Source organism: Channa argus, chromosome 3 (assembly GCF_033026475.1).
Source record: "Channa argus isolate prfri chromosome 3, Channa argus male v1.0, whole genome shotgun sequence".
Taxonomy (NCBI): domain Eukaryota; kingdom Metazoa; phylum Chordata; class Actinopteri; order Anabantiformes; family Channidae; genus Channa; species Channa argus.
Window position 1 is genome coordinate 28,649,558 of NC_090199.1, and position 20,699 is coordinate 28,670,256.

The 20,699-nt window shown below is 37.1% G+C and overlaps 1 protein-coding gene across 8 annotated transcripts in view; it reads right to left on the reverse strand.

Annotated features, from left to right (window-relative positions):
• Positions 1 to 20,699, reverse strand: part of LOC137124065 (glutamate receptor 2-like) — a 68,113-nt gene that overhangs the window by 8,619 nt on the left and 38,795 nt on the right. For 2 of the 8 annotated variants that reach the window (XM_067498689.1, XM_067498686.1), the window contains 3 exons: positions 13,431 to 13,545; positions 6,320 to 6,454; positions 2,166 to 2,341 (listed from right to left, as the gene is read on the reverse strand). The exons of 1 other annotated variant lie outside the window; for it this stretch is intronic. In XM_067498689.1, the coding sequence (XP_067354790.1) occupies positions 2,171 to 2,341; positions 6,320 to 6,454; positions 13,431 to 13,545 (421 nt within the window). In that variant the 3' untranslated portion in view covers positions 2,166 to 2,170. Of the gene's footprint in view, positions 1 to 2,165; positions 2,342 to 6,319; positions 6,455 to 12,532; positions 12,648 to 13,430; positions 13,546 to 20,699 lie in introns of those variants that run through there. 5 more of the 8 variants (XR_010913904.1, XM_067498688.1, XM_067498687.1 and 2 more) reach the window with 4 other exon arrangements.

The following is a 20,699-nucleotide window of genomic DNA, read 5'->3' on the forward strand; positions in this document are numbered from 1 at the left end:
AATCTGCTCTTCATTAAACCTAGTGATGTGAAGTGGTGTAGTATTTCACCTTACTCCTCTTTAAAAAACAATAATTAGAGGCATTTTTTATTCACATTCAGCTGATTCCCTGTATAAAGTACCTAATATTCCTTCCCCAGCGATGGGCCACTGATCAGAGGAACTTTTTCCATCTAATAAGCAACACACTTCCAAATGGCTGCTGCTAAAACATCATTTGCTCTCACACCTGGTCAGCGTGCCCTCAAATCATGAGGCAACAGAAAACCTTTGGCTGTTACAAGCCAGGGAAGGGCACTGCTTTGACAGGGCTTTGGTTGTTGCTGCATTGGCAATGCAGACATATACACATACAGTACTTTAAGTACTTTGAGTTTAGGTCTGTAACAAAAGGTATAAAGCTTCTGAAGAAGCTACAACAAACCTGTAGCACTAATATCAAATCAGATAAAGCACTGTGATACAGTATGTTTTATGTAAAAGGACAGGTAAACACATCAAGTAGCACCCTGCCAGAATGATCTTGTATCTAACAATATCTTGTAGGTCTACAATAGGGACGTTTTTTTTTCTTTAAAACAACCTAATTATGTCTATAACCTTTGCTGACCTCTCATACATGTAGCTCTAAGCCTTGTCCACAACAACTAAAGCTGAGACTGCACATGAACTTCACTTAAAGGAGCAACTGTAAGTCGTCTGCTGCCCCCTGGTGAGCAGGCTGAGAATGGCAGTATTTGTAATTGCTGCATTTATTAAGCATTTACTTTGTCTTTGGTGTATTTCACCTGCTGTAATCTAAGGATAAAAAATCACTGTAACTGGAGATACTGCTGGAAGACTGAGTCGCCTCTATGGAAAGGTTGGGAGAAACCAAAAGCACCGTGTAAATGTTCACATTATGCCAAACATGTGGTGACTTATGTTTACCTTTTACCTTTTTAAGATTTTGAAAGGGCATCTGAAGCCACACAGGTGTGTGATATCATTCATGCAATGTATCAAATAAGTCAACTGAAATGACGCTTCCAGTCCAAACCATTCCATCTTATAAATCATCAATCAATTAAATCATGGGGCTGCCTAGGGGAAAGTTGATATTAAGGCAAATGGGAGTGACCGGCCAATGAGTCAGGCTATTAAAGAGGATGATTGGCTATAAAGAAAGAAAGGAGTAACAAAACAGGGAAAGCACTGAGGCAGGAAAAAAGAAAACAGAAAAGTCTAGGAGAAAACAAGGATAGAGGGGAAGAGGGTAGAGAGAGGAGTAACAGAAGGAGAGGAGGAAAGAATTGTGCAATAAGGGGTGATAAAGTATAAATAAGGGGAGACGTTGGGACAGTTGACAAAAAAGGGACAGAGAAGGCAAGTGTTTTGGAAAATGACTGAATAGGGAAAGGGTGTATCACAGCCATATACAATTTTGAGATGATATACATTTTTATCAGTGTTTGTCATTGTTATGGCTTCAACGTTACCATTATTATAAAAAACAAACTGCTGCATTCACATCATGTCCTAAAAGTGCAGTAAAAGTGCAGTAAATAGTACCCAGCAATGCCAACCAACCAAAATAGCATAGTCCAAGCATTTCTTCAAAAGAGTTGTTTTAATTTGATATTGTTCACTCCAGAACTTTACTGATGACATTACTAACTAAATAGTAAAAAAAAAAACAAAAAAAAAACAGGGTCTGAGCTAATACATCTACCCTTTTTACAAGTAGTTCCACAAAACAATTTTTAATTGTTAATGCAGTGCTCACTGCAATGGTAGACTTATTGTTTGCATATTTCAAATTATACATAACCTTTATTCCCATGATTTAAAATAAAACTAGTGGACAGCAACAACTTTGACATAGCATCTTGCCAATAGCTATCACTTTACCACCACTGATAATAAATACTTCCTGAAGAGGGTTAAAAAGAGCTGCCTACAAACAGACACATTAAGCTACTGAAGGAAACTACTATAGTAGCTTTATACGGATCATATAAAAATTGTTTCTACAAGTGAATTTTTCTAAACTGAAGAGGCTAAGCACCACGACAATGTGAATGCAGCTGTTGTTGTTGAGATATTGGTTCAAAGTTCAATTGTCTAAACATTGTTAATGACTGTGAGCTGAGGGAACTTTTAGCCATCAATCATCACTCTCCTACCCGTGCTAGATCTTGACGCTCTCAATGCCGTAAACGTTGTAGCCCTCTTTATAGGTGGCGTAGTTTGGCTGGTGGCTGGGGGACACCAGGTTGAAGTTGGGGGCATGTTGTGGAGAAGACAGAGTATGTGTGTAGTTCCCTGTGTGCTGGGGTGATGACAAGGTGTTGGCTGTCACCTTTATAACAAAAATAAAGTCACTGTTATTACTAAACTGGTTGTGCTTGTAAAATAACCTACTGTACAATCTTGTGTCTACAACTGTGTACATTCTTCTAAATTAAATGACAAATAATTTTAGAACCAATACCACCAAAAGTAGATAATGCAAAAGCAGAGATAAAAAGAGAGTAAATGGCCTGTTCAATTCTGCATGAAAATGTTTAAAAATCTAGTTACAGAATACATATATGGCAAATATCCTGTTACAGAGTAAGCAATAGAAAAGACCATTTTGAATTGAATGTTGTGAAAATAATGTCTATTGTATTATTATAACATCTATCATTTCTTGCATTTCTTCAAGTCTTGCGTACTTTGCCTTCTAGCTGGATGGAACACATGGGAAAGACTCTGACTTGTTAAAACGGATATACTGGATTAAATTAAATGACATTTCTTTTTCAGTAATCATGATTGAATACAGCTTGTGGCTTCTGTGAGCCGAGGATTTGTTGAACAGCACTCATTTAAATTACCAACATCCAGCACTACTGTTAAGTCCAAGGACCTCATTGCAAATCTGAGAAAGAGAATGGTAAAATATGGTACCATCTACCATTTACATTTACATTTAGTCATTTAGCAGACGCTTTTATCCAAAGCGACTTACAAGTGAGGATCTGCCATCTACCATAGTACCAGAAGATGGTAGATATAATTATACATACATTTAGTTTATTGAGAGGTGGAACCACTTTCCAAAGACTGGGAGAAGACCCATCCTGTCATCATCAGATGATAGGGATTTAGTTTGGATAGTCAGAAACAACCCAGGAACCACCAAGGCACAGGGCTGCCACAAACTAGAAACTGCACCACCAATCACTCTACAGTTTACAGTAAGACAAGTTTTAGATAGTCTTAACATGAAAGGGTGTCATCCAAGAAGCCCCTCTCCAAAGCTCAAGCTTGACTAAAGTTATCAGCTGACCACATTCTGTCATCCAACCTGTAAGATGTTTTGTAGTCAGATGAGACAAAGATTACGTTGTTTGGCCACAATGAACAAAGGTATTGTATTATATCATCAACATATTGTATTTTAAAACCTATAACGTATGTTTAAATATATCAACAGAAAAGCATAATATCCCATTCCTAATATTAAACCACTGCACTATAGTGCACAATTTTTATGCTAATGATACCATCTTGTGTGTCTTCAGTAGTAATGCTAACTAGACATCACAAGGTTTCAGGATGATTTCGATGATCTGCGGACATCTTTATTAAATGTAGAACCGATCTTTTGAGCAATGAATCCTTCTTTATTGAGTGGTAAGAAGCAGCAATGAAGTTTGAGTTATTTCTGGCTTTACTCTAGCTTCTATACTGACATCTCATATAAGAAAGAAAATAATAAAAATGGCACTTTGTAAGTTATCTTTGTAAGGATCCATCATTTTCCAGTTCACAGGAGTCCATTAGAATCATTTTGTGATATTTAATTCTTTGGTACATTCCTCTATCGTCAGCTTCAGCACTTAACCAATACATCCTGTTTTTAACTCACACTAGGTCTAAAGATGGTTTAGGTGTACTGGAGGTATACAACACAGAGTCCTACAAAATAAGTCAGTGGTATTGGAAGTAGCCAGAACACAATAATTGTTGTTATATGTGTAAAATGCATGAAAAAAGTCCAAAACTATTATTCAGGACAGGATGTATGGGGAAAAGGCACACGTTTATTATAAGCTGTTAGATGGGCTAAAGCAGGATAGACTAAATGTGAGGTTATCAGTTTTGTCAGACACACAATGAAAAAACACCTGGAAAGCCTTCTGTAGACACAGAGTTATATATTCTACTGCAGCTGCTCAGTATATATATATGTTTGATATGCTTCATATGGTATTAGTATCAGTACAACACTATATGGACTGTAGATTCAAAAAATGCAAAAGATTTCTTTGTTTCCAGGATCAACTTTGACCATAAGACACCATATAATAAAGGTGTGGATATACAGTAAAGTATATGAAAGTGTGATGCACAGTCAAGTTATAAACTAAAATGCATTTTGTCCTGGATATATATCTTGTCCTTTAGTGTCACATTTTACATTCAAACTGTTGATGGTTTAGTAATGAGAATAATAAAAATCTGACCAGAAACAATAGAGTTTCAACACCATTTTAGTAGAAAACAATTAAATGTAAACAATGTTCTGTTGCTTTATGCTTCTAAACACTGTAGTGTGCTGTGCCTTTGAACTGTAATACATTATACTGAAGTGTTTTCCTAATTTTTATATATCCTCATAGATCTAATTAGGATGGACTGCATAACATAAAAACAAATAGCATAAACATATGACAAATAAATACATAAATAAACAACATCAAACAGCACACAAAGTGTTTTGAAAATTAACAGAAAGATTCACAACCGACTCACACCTTTGTAAATGAATACAAATAGTATTTATATTCAGAATCTTACCTATATATCACATTTATCTGCAAAAATAGTATTATAGAGTCACCGCCAAATATCAGATAAAAGTTTAGAATTTCAAATTGTATTTGATGCTATATACAGATGTAGTAATTCAAAGTGTTGTAAGTCTCTGTGTGCTGTATGTCTGTGGGACTCTACTGGCGGTGTTCTGTCAGGAATGAAGTGTTTAACTCTGAAGCAGGCTCCTAAAATCTTCAATTCCTTTTAGCCACCAGATGTCGCAAAGTATTTTCCTCCTCCCTAGTCCGCAGTACTGAATCCTACTGTCTGGTGAAAACTAATTTTAAATCTGATCTACTAAATAGCTTCTTTTATAAATCGTGTGTCTATGTTGACTTTGTCAGATGAAGTGATTGACATTCATCAATCCATCCATAATCTGTCATGCTTATCCTGTTTGGGTTGTGGGAGGGCAATGTTTGATCATCTTTGCTTTTGGTGTCTGATTAGCTGGAGCAGCTCCTTTGCAGCCTCCCTCATCTGAACACCTTAATTCTCTTCTGTCTGAAAATTTTCTGATAACCTTTAAATTCCACTACATCAGATGATACAAATTTAAAGAAACGATTCTTTAATCATTTGCTTCACCATATGTCAATACAATGGGAAGTAGCCACCTTAATGTTACTCCTGCACAAGTTGATGTGCTTGTTGACAATTCTGCAGCCTCACTACGTACTGTGATGCCAGAACAACATATTATTCATCATTAATATAGGAAAACAAAAACAAATCTGGTTTCTTTTCAGCACTGTAGCCAGGCTGACTAAGAGCCATCGTTCTGTTGAGCCCAGTATTCCCTTAACTCTAAGCAGCAATGACTTCATGACTTTCTTTAGAAATAAAATTGTAGTTATTAGAGAAAGAATTCACCAGATCCTCCCCCCAAATATTACAGATAGATCTTCATGTATAACAGTGATAGAATCATTAATAAGGCCCCAATCCCTTTTAGACGACTTTTTACCCATAGATCTCACTGAGCTAACTTCAATTATTACCTTATCTAAACTAATAACCTGTCTGCTAGACCCTATTCCAACTAGATTGAAATCACGTCATTGCGCGGCACAAAAGATGAGCACCTGTAATAAGAGTCATGAATTGATGCAGCAGAGATTGACAGTTTCCGTGACTGTACACTTCAATAGAATAAACAACATAGAACCACCTTTTTTACTGGATCAGCCACATTTGATCAATTGATTGTTTGCAGTTACTTCGTCAAGCATGTTACCTAGTGAGATAACCATATAGTCAGTATCTTCTTTTAAAATATATTTTCAGGCTTTCACTGAAGCTTTCACTGCTTGTATCCATATTTTTACCTTGAAGCTGTCTTTACTGTTATGTCCAGCAAAAACTAAGGAATAGCCTAGCAAACCCAATAATTTCGAAGGTGACTGTATATAGTGCAGAAAGTCAATTAAACAAAAAAATTTTTTTTTTTAACTGCTCCTTATAGACATACCTTCATTTTTTTGGCCTCAGCACGGCTCTTGTAGCAGAACTCTACTAGCGCAACCATCATGGCCAGACCAAGTCCTCCAACCAGGATGTAGAAGACTCCTGCTACGTTACTTAGAGACAAAGCGCTGGTCTTTTCCTGATACACAACACACAAGGGAAAAAAGAGGGCATCCCACCAAAAAAATTTTTGGTTAGTGGGGTATTTTCGATTTTATGGTTACAGTTAACATTACAGACTCAATACCAGTAGAGCATTTTCTCTTTATTTGACAGTATAAGTCTAAACTACCCTGTCTGCACAGTTTTCTCATCATAAAGGTAGATGACAGCTATACATGAGGACAGCAAAGCCAGACAAACAGGTGAAACGTGACCTGCATGTATTAAAAAAAATCTGTGTGCTAATCAGTATGCATCTTAGTATGTAGTACATATTTGTGTGTATGTGTGTGTGTGTCTGTGTGCGTGTGTTTGTATACAGTCACTTGAAAAAGTTATGACACTGTTTGCAATTTCCTGGTTATCTGCATAAATTGAAAAGATCAAACCGCTGGCACAACTTAAAGTTTGTAGAAAAACTTTATTGTTATATGTTCTACAATCTGTAAATTTTGCCGGCAGTTTGGTCTTTTCAGTTTGTGTCCCCAATGTGTGCAACTTAACAGTGCGTTTTTGTTTCTTAAGGTATCAATCAATGCAATATTTCTAAGCTGATACAACAGAAACAGTCATGACCTTTCATGTGTGTATTGATCAACAGAACCAAATAAACATACAGATTGGTGATAGAAAAAGTAATGTCAACACTAGGCTGCTGATGCTACCAAATGTTACCTGGAGTCAAGAGTTAGCAAACCTGGAGTCCAATCAATAAACCGAGAATGGAGGTATGGTTAAGTACCACCTTGAACAATTAACCAGTGTCACTGTGCTATTCACAAGCAGAATCATCTGATATGAGTCATGAAAAAGTCATGTAAAAATGAGAAAAATTAGAACAAGAGTTGTTAATTTGTATCTAAAACACTACTGAAAAAAATGTGTTCAACTACAATGGGGAGGAGCATCATGGTTTGGGGCTGCTTTGCTGTCTCTGAACCTGGACTGCTTGCCATTGTGAAGGGGACAATGAATTTCCAAATTTATCAAGGTGTTATACAGGATAAAGTCAGGGTGGCTGTCTACAAGCTGATGGTAAGAAGAAGGTGGGTGATGCAGCAGGACAATGACCTTAAACATCAAAATAAATCTACTACAGAATGGCCCCAGAGACACAATATCTGCCTTTTGGAGTAGCCCAGTCAGAGCACAGACCTTAACCTAACAGAGATGCCGTGGAACAACTTCAAAAGAGCCGTTCACAACAGATGTCCTAAGAATAAGGCTGAATCTGTTCTGAATGCTCGTCCAAAATCCTCCTGCAAGTCTAATTTACAGCTACCGAAAGGACTTGCTTGAGATTATTGCTACCAAAGGGGGGGCAACCAGTTATTATAAAACTGTTGCCATTACATTTTCCACCATAACTTTGTTTCTTGTATGCAGAAATATTGTGTTTGTTGTTATTTATTTGTGACTTTGATGAAGATCAGATCACATTAAATGACCAGTTGATGCAGAAAACCAGGAAATTGCAAACACTGCACTCACTTTTCCTTGCAACATTTAGATCTCAGCAAAATCCCTGCAGATTTATTAGAATAAACTTTCAGTCTAACAGATGAAAACTTAGTTGTCCTCACTTGCCAATGCCAAAACACCTCAAATCAGAAAAGGCAATATAAAGACCCGAAAAAACATGTTCATCGCTAAGGTCCGTAATGTGCATCACTGAAAATCAGTCTACTCTTAAACTGGACCTTTCGAAATAGACAACACTATATGGTTCTACCATGAGATGAGATTTGCAAATCATTGCATTCTGTTTTTATTTAGGTGTTACACATTGTCCCAATTTCTTTGGAATTGGGGTTGGAGTTATCTTGGACTGTCCAGGAATTGTAGTTTGGGCAACACACTGAACTCCATATGTTGGTATTTAAAACTTTTTTATTATACTTAATGGCACAATAAGAATGACAGCTAAACAGGATATCATGTTTTTTAAGTACATTTTAGCTTTGACTATGATTTTTCTAACTTTTCCTAAGTTTTCTCCTATGTGCATTAAACGACCAGCCTTAAATCGATGTGTGCCACTGCCGAAATTTTACAATGTATGTAAATGAATGCTCATGTTCAAAGTTACAGTAGGATCTGCAACTTTGTGCTCTGCTTCACCTCTATATATTTGGTTAATGAGCTAAAACTTGGCACCTGCTCTATCCTATCTTCTAACTTTCCGAAAACTTGTCAAAATATTACCACACTTTTTCAGGGCATAATGCTTTTAACACGTTGTGACTATCAATCCTAACCCACTCAAGGCACACAGGAATTAAAACGCACCATACAGGTTCATGCTAGCAGACTGTAAACCCAGCAGGGGCCACTTTGGCAGAACAGAGCATGAGTTCAGAGGAAAGATACATTTTAATTCAAATGTACTATGTCAAAATAAACATCACAATAGTTTTGAGTCCTTGAGTGATTCTAAAGGCATTTTTTCTAAGCAAAGCAAAAAAATCAAATGAGTCAGTAATTTAATAAAAAATAACATATAATAATAATAATAATAATATAAATAACAAACAATTACTCCTTTTCATGCAATCACTTTATATTGAATATTTATTCATTTATGTTACAGAATATGTGCTATATTGTGATATGTATCATTACTGGGATATGACACCACCTAAATGGGCATATGAGGATTCATCATATCGCACAGCCCTAATTAACTAAAGTTGGGAACACAGATCACAGATTTCTAGACTCTGACAATCTGGAGGGGCACACCTGATGACTGGTCAGAACAGCTGGACATTCAGGAGATAGATTCATGCCCAAATCCTGTGAGAGTGGGAATTTTCCCTTTTTAACTTCACAATTTGTCCATAAAAAACAAAAGATGAAAAGATAAACAAAGTCATGGATGTAAAGGGAATGAAAGCACAGACTATATGTAACATGTTAAAAAAATATTTTTGAGAACAACTCACAGAGGCTCGATCTTTAGACTAAAGAATATAACCTTTGCAAAGCACATACTTAATGATTTTCTCTGCCAGCCATCAGTGCAGACTGGGACTGACCAAGATCAACTAGGTCTGACCAGTTGTCATTACCAAATCACATTCTTAACATATATCACATAGTTCTACAATTCACAATAGTAAAGTGATTGCTTTTTTACCAGCAATTACATACTTTCATTGCAGATTGATTGCTGAATTCCACAGTTCTAATATTTAAAAGTGCCAAAAATGCAACATTGTTTTTTCCTACCACACATAAGAAGGAGTTAAAATGTAGGTCATGTTCCACCATTATTTGATAGCTAATTCCATTGTTTTCTTGGATTTCTTCGATGTCTCAAGTCCAGCTTTTTAACAAACGTTAAACAACAAACGTTAAAAAGCTCTGACTTAAACCTGAATAATATTATACTGTTTGGATAGAAGCATTTCTTTGATCCTGCATCGTGTGTAAAGCAATTGTTCATTCCTTGTTTAACCTCTGATCAATCCAACCGGAGTTTGACGTTCATGTACATTTATGTATATTAACTGATGCAAAATTTGTATTAGCAAGTTTAATTTCAACTAAACTCAGCATGGTCTAACAATGCTGGCATCCAGATCAGTGTGGTCACAGAGATCTGCTGCATAACCAATAAAAGATAATTGAGGAGTTTGCTGTTTGCTCACTTGGCATAATTATTTGACATTGGTTACACACCTCCTAATTGTTTTATTTCAAATCCATGTGGGTGGTCACAGGGCCAAAATAATGAAAACTGTGTCATTGTACAAGTACTTAGCTAAACAGGTTCGAAAACCCTCCTATAATATTGCCGCATCTATCTTACCTTTTTATGTAGTAGGATGGTAAAACCACCACCATTCTCCCATGTATGACTCATACAGTTCAGTCAATGCACTTCTATTCTACAGATATAGCCATTGAAAGTGTCAGTCTCTGCCGCGTGAGTTCTTCACTCTTGTCTTGCCGGACAGCATGTCTTTGCAGTATATGGACTGTAGGTGGCGCTCAGCTTGCACTCAGACTTGCAGCACCCAGTGCATGCACAAATCATGGTCCCTACCACAATGTACCGTACCAGTATTAGTGTATTTGTACACCAACAAGGTACTGGAGTAGAAGATATATCCAGTATTATTTAAGAAGCATAAGACCAGCAAACCTTTCCCAAACAAAGTTTCAAGGAACCTAAATATGCTCTAGTTAATCTGACTTTATCAAGCAATCCCACAGATAATTACGGTTCAGACATAATGGCTGCTTTCAGTCTTTAAAAGGGAGACTGTCTGACACCGAGGCAGGACAGGATTTGTAAAATCCTAAATCTATATTCACGTCCATCTCACCCAAAAAGGCTCTGGACATTTACTTCCCCACCTCTCCTGTGTCTGGTTAATCGCTAATACATGATCATTAACACAGGAATTGGATCACGCTGGTAGTTTATTAACCACAGATCATTCTTTACAAACAGCTTCAGATTAGTTTTCATGATTAGATTAGTTTAAAATAAACTGTTCTAAACAACACTGTTGACTACATGTTGGACACACATTAGCCTATGAGGAGATAATAATAATAATTACGGAGGAAAAGATGAAGAAAAGAGGCTGCATTAATAGTTACAGCTGATAACAACTTTTATCTTTCAAAATTATAACATATTAAAATGCTATGAACGAGCAAGCACCAGAAACCAGTCGCTTGTTCTCTAGCAGAGAGATCCGCATCAAAACTTAACACAGCATCAGTCCTGGGATGAAAATTAAACATCTTTGAGCCTGAAAAATCGCTTTTAAGTGATTTCTAATATTTAACTATAGTGAAAAATAATTACTTTTTTTTGTCATTGCGTGGAAAATTAGCTGCAGTGCATGTTGAGATGAGAAAGGAGGAGTTGCTCCAGCTAATCTCACACCAAAACCATGCCCAGTAAAAGATTACCAAAGAACATGATGAACAAATCTAATCCAAGCAATTCATGTAACATTTAAAAATATTTACACACAATCTGTTACAGTGCGCTGGATTTCCACCACAAGCATCTGTGTAGTTTGTCTAACACTGATGATCTGTAGACCTCTGCTTACAACTAGAGGAAGAGTGGAAAACTTATTTTAATATGTAATGAAACTACTTTAAAGCTGATTGATTGCTGGTATTTGTTCACAATGTTGGACTCGTACTCACAAATCTGGCATTAAAGCACTGCACTTTTAGTAATGGCCAAGTGTTCATAGGTCTGTAGGTAAATGTATCGATTCATTCATTCAAGACATGTTGCAGTGGGCTATAATTTCTTATAATTTCCTTCTTAATTCTTAATTAAACACACTGCACCCCTCACCACTAGTAGGGTACCGTGGACATACCACACACAAAAACCATGACACTTCCAATGGCTACATTTGTAGGTTATTTATTTGCATGTCACTCAGTCAGGGACTCATATGAATAAATTAACTCATATGCAGAAATCTAAATGTAGAACATACGATACAGGTGCTTTGTTTAGTGACCATTGAAATAATTTAAAGTGCCCTCTGAAGACTATGGGTACAAATGCAAACCCATGTAAATGTTTTTAAATCTACAGACATGGTCATCCCTTTCAATTTTTTGTCATGTAACGACACATCAGTGTCTTTGTATATAATGTGTGATCATTCTGTCTACATAGCGTTTAAGACAGACAGACAAACAGACAGACAGGCTTTATATGGTGTGTTGAAACAGACAAAATAGGTGAATGTTCAGCATGACAGCAACAACAACTGCCAATACTTAGTAAACTTTGTTTTCAGAACACAATGTGTTTTTTGGTTCAAAATTATACTTACAATTGTGGTAAATGAGCCCATATTCTTAAACCTAAGGTGTCTTTGGCATAACTTAAAGCTGTAATATTCAACCTATACTGTGTATATTACAAATACAGATACACAAATACTGTAATCATACAGTGCAGCTATGCTTTCTTTTCCTGATACATACAAAACCAAGCTTTCTGTGCACGTTACATATGAGAACAGTGTGTTTGATGGATCCACAGACAAATACAACTAACCTTATTGGTAGAGTCCTTGAAGCCACACTCTCCTTTATCGTACCACCACTTGTTTTTCATCTTGTCTAGGGTCCCTTGCTCATTCAGTTTCAAAACGGCAAGGTTTACTGGCACTCTTCAATGGGAATAACATAAATAACATCATTATAAATGTTATCTTATGTTATTAGTGGGGCAACGGTTCGCATACTCTTGTCTAGTAACCAAGACGGGGCCCAGGACTCAGGCTTATTTATTCACATTACATGTATGATAAAACATTAAACATTAGTTTGACAAGTTTTGCCATATTGCTTTGAATTTAAAGAGGAGGGGGATGTTTTAGAGCATTGGGTATTTTAACTCTTTATTTTTTAATGCAAGATACTAACAAGGCCCCTTGATTTGGCCACTGAGACAGAGAATGAGAGACGCCGCAGTGAAAAACCTTTCTGCTATTTCAGTAGCAGTATTCCTCCAGACCAGAGCCATAGATAAACAGAGTTTGGCCAGGATGTACAAACTCTTTATCAACAGCCCTTCTATTGCAGTGTTGCTGCCATCTGGTGTGAGGTCGCCTGACCCTGGCCTTGCCCTTAGAGCCTGCCCTAACCCTGACCTCAACCAAACAGGGTGCAACACATCATTGGAAGAAGCAGCACAGACTATAACACTACATGTTGGTGAAGCTTATTAACAACTGCTAAATCTAGTATCTACAGTATATGCATAATTTGTATTTGTATATTTACAGTATGTGTAGTGCATTATATTGCTAACACTACTAGCTTTTGTTTTCACATGTGGTGTTACGACTGTGTTACTTCTTCAGAATTTCTTACATGTAATAACCCAGTGTTACCTGAATTAATGTTTTTTAGTGCATACTGTATGTGTGTGCGTGTGTGTGTGTATTAACCTTGCTCTCCCCTCCTCCGCTGCCGCATTCTCCCTTGTCATACCACCACTTGTTTTTCAGTTTGTCCAGCAGCCCCTGCTCGTTCAACTTTAACACCGCCAGGTTCACCGCATTTCTACATGAACACAGTTGCTGTTAGCAGTTCAGTTATTGTCAATGTCAGTCCTCCTGCTGGTATGCATGTTAATAACTCTTAATCTTTAGCATAAATAGACACAAAGCTGTAATGCTATCTCTCCTTAGTATGACATTTTTCAACGTTACTTTAGTTTAGCTTTAAGATGCCTTAGCAGCTATGCTCAGCCTGCTGAATAACCATGAAAACAAATAATGGAAATGCAATTGTATGTTTAGGTCACAAGTGTGAACCATAAAGATTTTGGTTCAAATAGCTATAAACTGATAAATCACAATACTCTGATCAAATAATTCAGAGGATCCACTAATAATCTCTAGCTCTTGCTTATTAGCAAGCATTGGTACATAAAACATCTATTTGTCATTCTAATTTTTACCTGGCAATGACAGTTGCCAGCAGCATATTATATCTTAAAACATAATTGTAAGATATACTTGTCAAAGCCCAAAATGAATCTGTGCTCGTCTGGTTATTAGAAAAGTTTTTTCTGTAGCGTTAACCCTTAGCTCTGTGTTATGGTGACAAAAAATAATTGAGATCTTTGAGTCCAGTGACATTAGATCAAATAAATTATAAGCAAGCCATATTTTCCAAGAATAAAAGGACATGTACAAAGCTGCAGCAACTATGGAAGCATAAATTTGATTAGCTACACCATGAAGCAGTGGGATATTAACTCTGGAACATCACTAAACATAATGGTATGTCTATAAAGAAAGGATTAAGTTGTGTCATATCAATTTCTATTGACATTTAGCTGGCAGAAAAATAGCAAACCTGTATAATAAAAAGTATCTTTAACTAACTTCTGTCTGGGTTTTCTCTGTGGGATTTGCCTCAAACCTCCTACAAAACTACTTCTGTAAAATCCAGCAAAACATGCTGCCACACTAAGTGCTAAGTCAGCCTCTCTGTATTGGGTTCCCTAATTGCGGGCAAGACACTAAACTAGCAACAGCCCATTCCCATCCCCAGCTATACAGAGCTGGTCCCAAGCCCAGTAGAAATTGGGGAGGGTTGCGTCAGGAAGGACAGCCGATGTAAAAACTATGCCAAATCAACATGCAGACAAATGACCCGCTGTGGGTCTAACCCTTAACAGTGTTGTCTATTGAGAGCAGATGGTGGTGTACTTTTCAAGGTACTGCATGATGCATTGACCTCCATCTCTGGTCATTAATAAACCCGGCTGAATATGTCTAAGCTCTACTAGCTGTGACCCCAATGTATGTTCCCTATGTGCACTGGTGCCAGAAAATGTCCCAAAAGAAGCCTGAGAGTTGTAGTGCCTGATGATCAGGGCTCTTTCCTGTCACGAGCCACAGCAAAATTCACAACTAACACCCGTCAGCTGCAGTCCAGACCTCCCTGCACAACTGATGATGTTGCCCCAGTTTGCAACAGCTGATACAAGGTCTGCACACAGTCTGAAACAAATTATCCTCCTACAACATGGTAAAAAGCTTCACACTAGCTCTACTTGTTGCATGCAGTTCCAACCTGTGAAAAAGAAACAAGATGTTACTGGTGCAATTGAACCTTGAGTGGCTCACCTTTACCCGAACAATAATCTTCTTTCTGAAATATATGTTTAATAATTTTAGTGACCTCAAATCTGAGTACAGGTTTCAGGTTAGAGGGCTATCCGGAAACTTTGATGCACAAATGGCAGAGGTTTTCGATGTGCAACCTCTTCAAGGATTTGGCTAAACCAGACAACACTACTCTTACTACAGAGAAAGAGAAAGTATTCAGCCTATTCTTCTCCCAAGAAAAATGTCCCTTGTGTCTCCCTCAAGAACCCAAGGCTAACTTTGCTGCTGTAGCTGCAGCAGCATGGAGAAAGCAAGGTGATGCCACACAGGCATCTAGGAAACAGACAAACAGCCCAAAGCTGAGACCTCATGACTTTGACAACAGGCATTTATGTCCTCTCAGCATGAGCTCTATCACTCCAGCTAAAGTGAAGATAGTGATGACATTGGGAATATCTCTTGTTCTGATAACCCATTTTTGGCCAGGTGAAAACTCAATAGCTGATTGAGCCAGCAGAGGATAAACTTCTCTTCTTTAAGACAGAATTGTTTTTACCATCCAAATGTTTGCAGTTTACATCAAGGATTCTAAGGCATGTCTGCAGCCCAATACAAATTTACTTCCTAGGGCGTTGAATTGAGCCCCACAGTGGTGGTTTCAACTTTTTACACACCAGGTTCAGGTACATGTGAACAAGTCAGCATAATTCAGGAAACCTGATCAGCTGTTAATGACCTGGCCAACTTCCAAGATAAGCAAGCCACAAGCAGTACCATTGGATTGTCAGTTAAATCGTTGGTGTAAAGGTGTACACCATCAGGATTTGATGATCCATGCCACCAGGAGCATGGCCTTTGAAAGAACCAATCAGAGGAAGGTCACTAATGGCTTATGGCTTATGTAGAATTAGAAGCTAACACGTGTGACAATCCCTACATTGATCAACATTTATCGTTTCAAAAAATCTAATGCAATCCTATATTTTCCATAGTAAAACACCCAATAGTACAAAATGAATTTTGGGTTACTTAATATAATAATTATACATACCAGGAACATATCTGTGATTTCAGATTTCCAAGAATGCTTGAAATATTTCTTTTCTTCTCATTTCACTAATTTACACTACAGCAAAATTAAACACTCACTTAACTTTGTACAAAAGTTTAACATAAGACAGTGGTTTGTTATCATGTTTGTTTTCATTTTTTTTTCTAATCTTATAGACCTGATTATTTGTATACTCTGAAGCGTCTAAATCCAGCAGGAAGAGCCTTTTATACAATCATGATGAAATGGCAGACAAAGAGGCAGTGAAATAGTTACTAATGATGTGTGGTATTTCACGCCCCAGTAAATCAAGCAAGCTTGTCAATAGCAAATTTTATGTACTGTGTGTATTTATGTAGTATATGTAATAATGTGTAGTTTAAAATGGTACTTATAACAAAGGCTGGGCTCAGTTCACCTCAGATCTGATTGGTTTCAAATACAGTATAAAATTAGCAACTTAAATACTGAGCGGGTAGCCATGAATATGTGACCACAGTATATAATCCCTAAATAGTACTTGATTGGAAAGGCAAATTCATTTGTTTTAGCTATGCACTTAATCCATTTGGGTTTAAAATCTAAAGATGAACATTTGAACATTTGATGGTAAAAAAGACCCAGCCCTGGAAGCTTCACAAGCTAGTGAAGTCTTAGTGCTGGTCCCAAGGCCGGATAAATAGTAAAGGTTGCATCAGGAAGGGCATTCATCTTAAAATCAATGCCGATCATTAATTAGATTTCCATATCGGCTTAGTCCAGGCCAACGACTGGCAACAGTACTGTTAACCTGCAAGCTACAATTGGTAACTCTGATACCGTTGGGCAATGGAGGAGAAAGAGAGGGGGGAGATATATCTGGAGGCAGCAGGAGAGGAGAAAGCAGAGGAGTTCAGAAGTAAGAGTACATGTTGGCACTATGAAAGGTGAAGGAAGAGAGCTGGCTGATATGATGGAAATGAGAAAGGTATACGGGAACATTGGCGATGGGTTCAACCTGTTCTATCATGGCATGAATAAAAAGACAAATGGTGTATGGATAGTCTTGAAGGCAGAATATAGTAAGAGTGTATATATAGAGTTTATTGAATTGAAGATATTGCCAATTTAAAATCCGGAGAGTGAAACTGGATACCAAAGGAGTAATGATAAATGTCATTAGTGTATATGCCCTGCATGTTGGGTGTGAGATGGATGAGAAAGAAGATTTTTGGAGCAAGTTAGATGAAGTGGTGAAAAGCATAGCCAAGGAAAAAAAAGAGTAGTGATTGGAGCGGACTTAAATGGAAATTTGTATTGCCTGAAGATGGTGGCTATGACAAATGACAAGAGGTAAAGCTTGAGGTGGCAGAATTAAAGATGCTGTGATTTTTGTTGGGAGTGAGAGGGAGGGCAAGGGTTAGGAATTAGTATTTTTAGAGGGACAGCACACGTAGGACATTTTGGAGACAAAGTGAAAGAAGCAAGACTGGTTTGGGCATGTACATAAAAGTGTAGGAAAAGAATAATAAGGATGGAGCTGCCAGATAGGAGGAGAACAGAAAGGCCAAAGAGTAAGTTCAAGATGCTGTGAAAGGGAACTTGTGAATAATCTGTTTGACAGGGAAAGAAGCTAAGGTAACACCTAAAGCATGGGTGTCGAAGGCCTCGAGTGCAGCAGCCCTGCATGTTTTCTGACAACCCCTGCACTGCTGTTTACCTAATTCCGGTTGTGTTCAGTCAATCAGAAGGTAAGGGTTGTGCAGGAATCTGTTGCCTAACGTATCTAGGTGTAAATTCCATTGAGTAAAAGCTTAAATCATATATTTTCTCATATTCGTCTTTTGAACTCAAACCCAAATGTCTTCAGTTTACAGATTAAAATCTGTAAACTGCCAAAGAGTAGTTGAATTTTCAGCGTTTCTTTCTGAACTGAACCCACCATTGACAATATAACCCATCACCAATTTTAACTGTTAATAGTGGAAACATAGGAAACCCATTAAATGACAACATTGTGATCATGCTAGAAGCAGAGACATAAAAAAGTGAAAGATCCTAATCGCAGGAATTCAGTAATAATTTCAACCAGAGTTTTGCCAACTGAAAGCTGCAGAAACTTAAAACTATATTACCTATTTGCCTGAGCTTGTGTGCGCAGCATAATGGGAGGATTTAAATTAAGCGAGTGGGTGTGTTGATGATGTTTCTATCACTCAACTGCTGCTGTAGTTGAATGATAGAACCTTTTTGATGATGATTAACCTTTTTTAGATGCACGGCTCTAATGTGCTGTAAACAAAACACAACTTATATTTTATATCACGTTGTGGCTCCTGTGCGCGCTGAACGAACGGATGGAAATCGAGTGGATTTTCACACGCGAAGACGGTTTTCACTCAGGCAAATGCCTGCTGTCAGTTACATGTCTGAAAGGCCACTCCAGACAAGGCTGAATTCTCTGAGGTCATATGTAAAACAGTTCTTTGTCTCTGGTTCTGTCATGACATAGTACAACAACAAAAGTCATATAGTAGAGATACCATAGGGTTGGATTTAAAGCTCCATTAAGTAATATTTTGAGTCGCATAGTGTTAAGGGGTTACTAATGGGACTTAAAAACCACTGCCAAAGCCAAAGTTTACCAAAGTAAACTTAGATACTTTACTGGGTAAGATAATTCAAACCTTTTAAGAAAGAGATGACATTCTGACATTTTACTCAGAAGTTAGCTCAAGCTCGGGTGTTGTTCTTCATGGTTTAACTAATGCAGTATAGCTTCCTGTGTTATTTGTACTTCAGCTCACACAATTCTTTGATGAATATATTTCAAATGACTGAACACCTTTTTGCCTGACATAATTATGCCTAATCAGCCTAGCCAGATAACGCTGAAAGGAAAGCTCTTATTCAAAAATCACTAAATGAAGCTTTAACTACAAATTCGACAAACTCAGATAAGTGCAATCATCAATAATAACAATCTGTAAAAGAAAGTTAATTGTGAGAACTGTTGGCAGAGACACCAATACAGAGAGAAGGCAGGGTGGACACAACCATAAAGCCATGGGCAGTATGCTGAAAAGACACAATGTGAGAAAAAACAATGACATTCAGCTCAACACACAGACATACATTTATCATTATTTAAATTAAGACATAAAGATGAAGTGTGACTTAACCTGTATAAGGTAATTTTAGGACAGTGATAGATTTTCATTTAATTGCCTCTGTATTCCAAAATAATAGATTAATTAACTAGAAAATATCTTGGGGTAAAATGTTGACCTACGTTCACATATCTTACTGAAATGTTTTTGACTACCTATATCAGTCCCTTTGTTTGAAACAAGAAACTGGCTGTACAGACATAATGTAGCGTCACTGGGGAAGATACCACATGCTGATGTTTATGGGTCACAGAACACAAGCTACTGACAGCATGCTCAATACTGAATATTACTTACTATATTTGTTCAATGATGTTCTTATAAAATGAGGGATCGAAATGTATGTAGATGCATTTCCTTCACTATTCATCTGATTTGTGTATACATTTTATTAAATTCTATAAAAATAACCCATTATTCTGGAGTACAGAACCAAAAAGAAAAATGTCATGTCCTTCAATTTGCAGATTGAACTCGGATAACATCTAACGTGGTTAGTATTCCTTTTTATATTTATATTTATTTAAAAGGGAGAGTTAACATAACTAATTAAAAAGCGTAAGTATGATGTTATTTTATTTTGTTTTACTGTCAACTAACTCAAAATGAACATGTCTGAAGATGTTGATACTTCCTGACACTGAACTTTTTAACAAACACTCTTTCTAGAAACAAATCCTTTTCAGTGCAGTGAATAACATATACACTACTCATAAAAATTTAGGGATATTCAACGTTTGGGTGAAATTCCAGATTGCACCTAAAATGCACTATAACCTGCAGTTGAACTGCATTTGACCTTCTCTAAACATTTGAATGCAAATATCTAACTGTTCAATGTTTCAGTATTTATTGCAGAACACGCTGTTCTCTAACAAGGTGATTAAATGCAAAAACCACCATGTGATTCATGACTTATGTCTGATCCATGGGTTGACCACTAAAAGTTCTCATTCAATGACACTTTGTATTTAAACAGTCCTCTTCATCATGCTGTTCACATTTTGACATGAGACCAACATGGCACCTACCAACTGACAAGTTATTGAGACACTGACATTTTTTGTTGTAGTATACCCACCACTGTTGTTAGCTTTTGTTTCAATAATTCAATTATTCGAGAAGAATAAATTACCATGGCATGCTTCTACTTAAACGCCCTACTTTCATGATCTGATATCACTTTAGCATGAACCTTTTACGTTTTCCATAAATTCACCCAAAAGTCGAATATCCCTAACTTTTTGTGAGTGGTGTATGTTTTAAACTGTGCTTTCATTCTGCGCTAAATCACTGATTTGCATTTTTTTTAAACATCAGGCCAGTTTAGCTGTTGCCGTAACAGAATGGCCAATGTGACACAATAGAAAAAGATGAGGTTTGGTCAGATCAGAT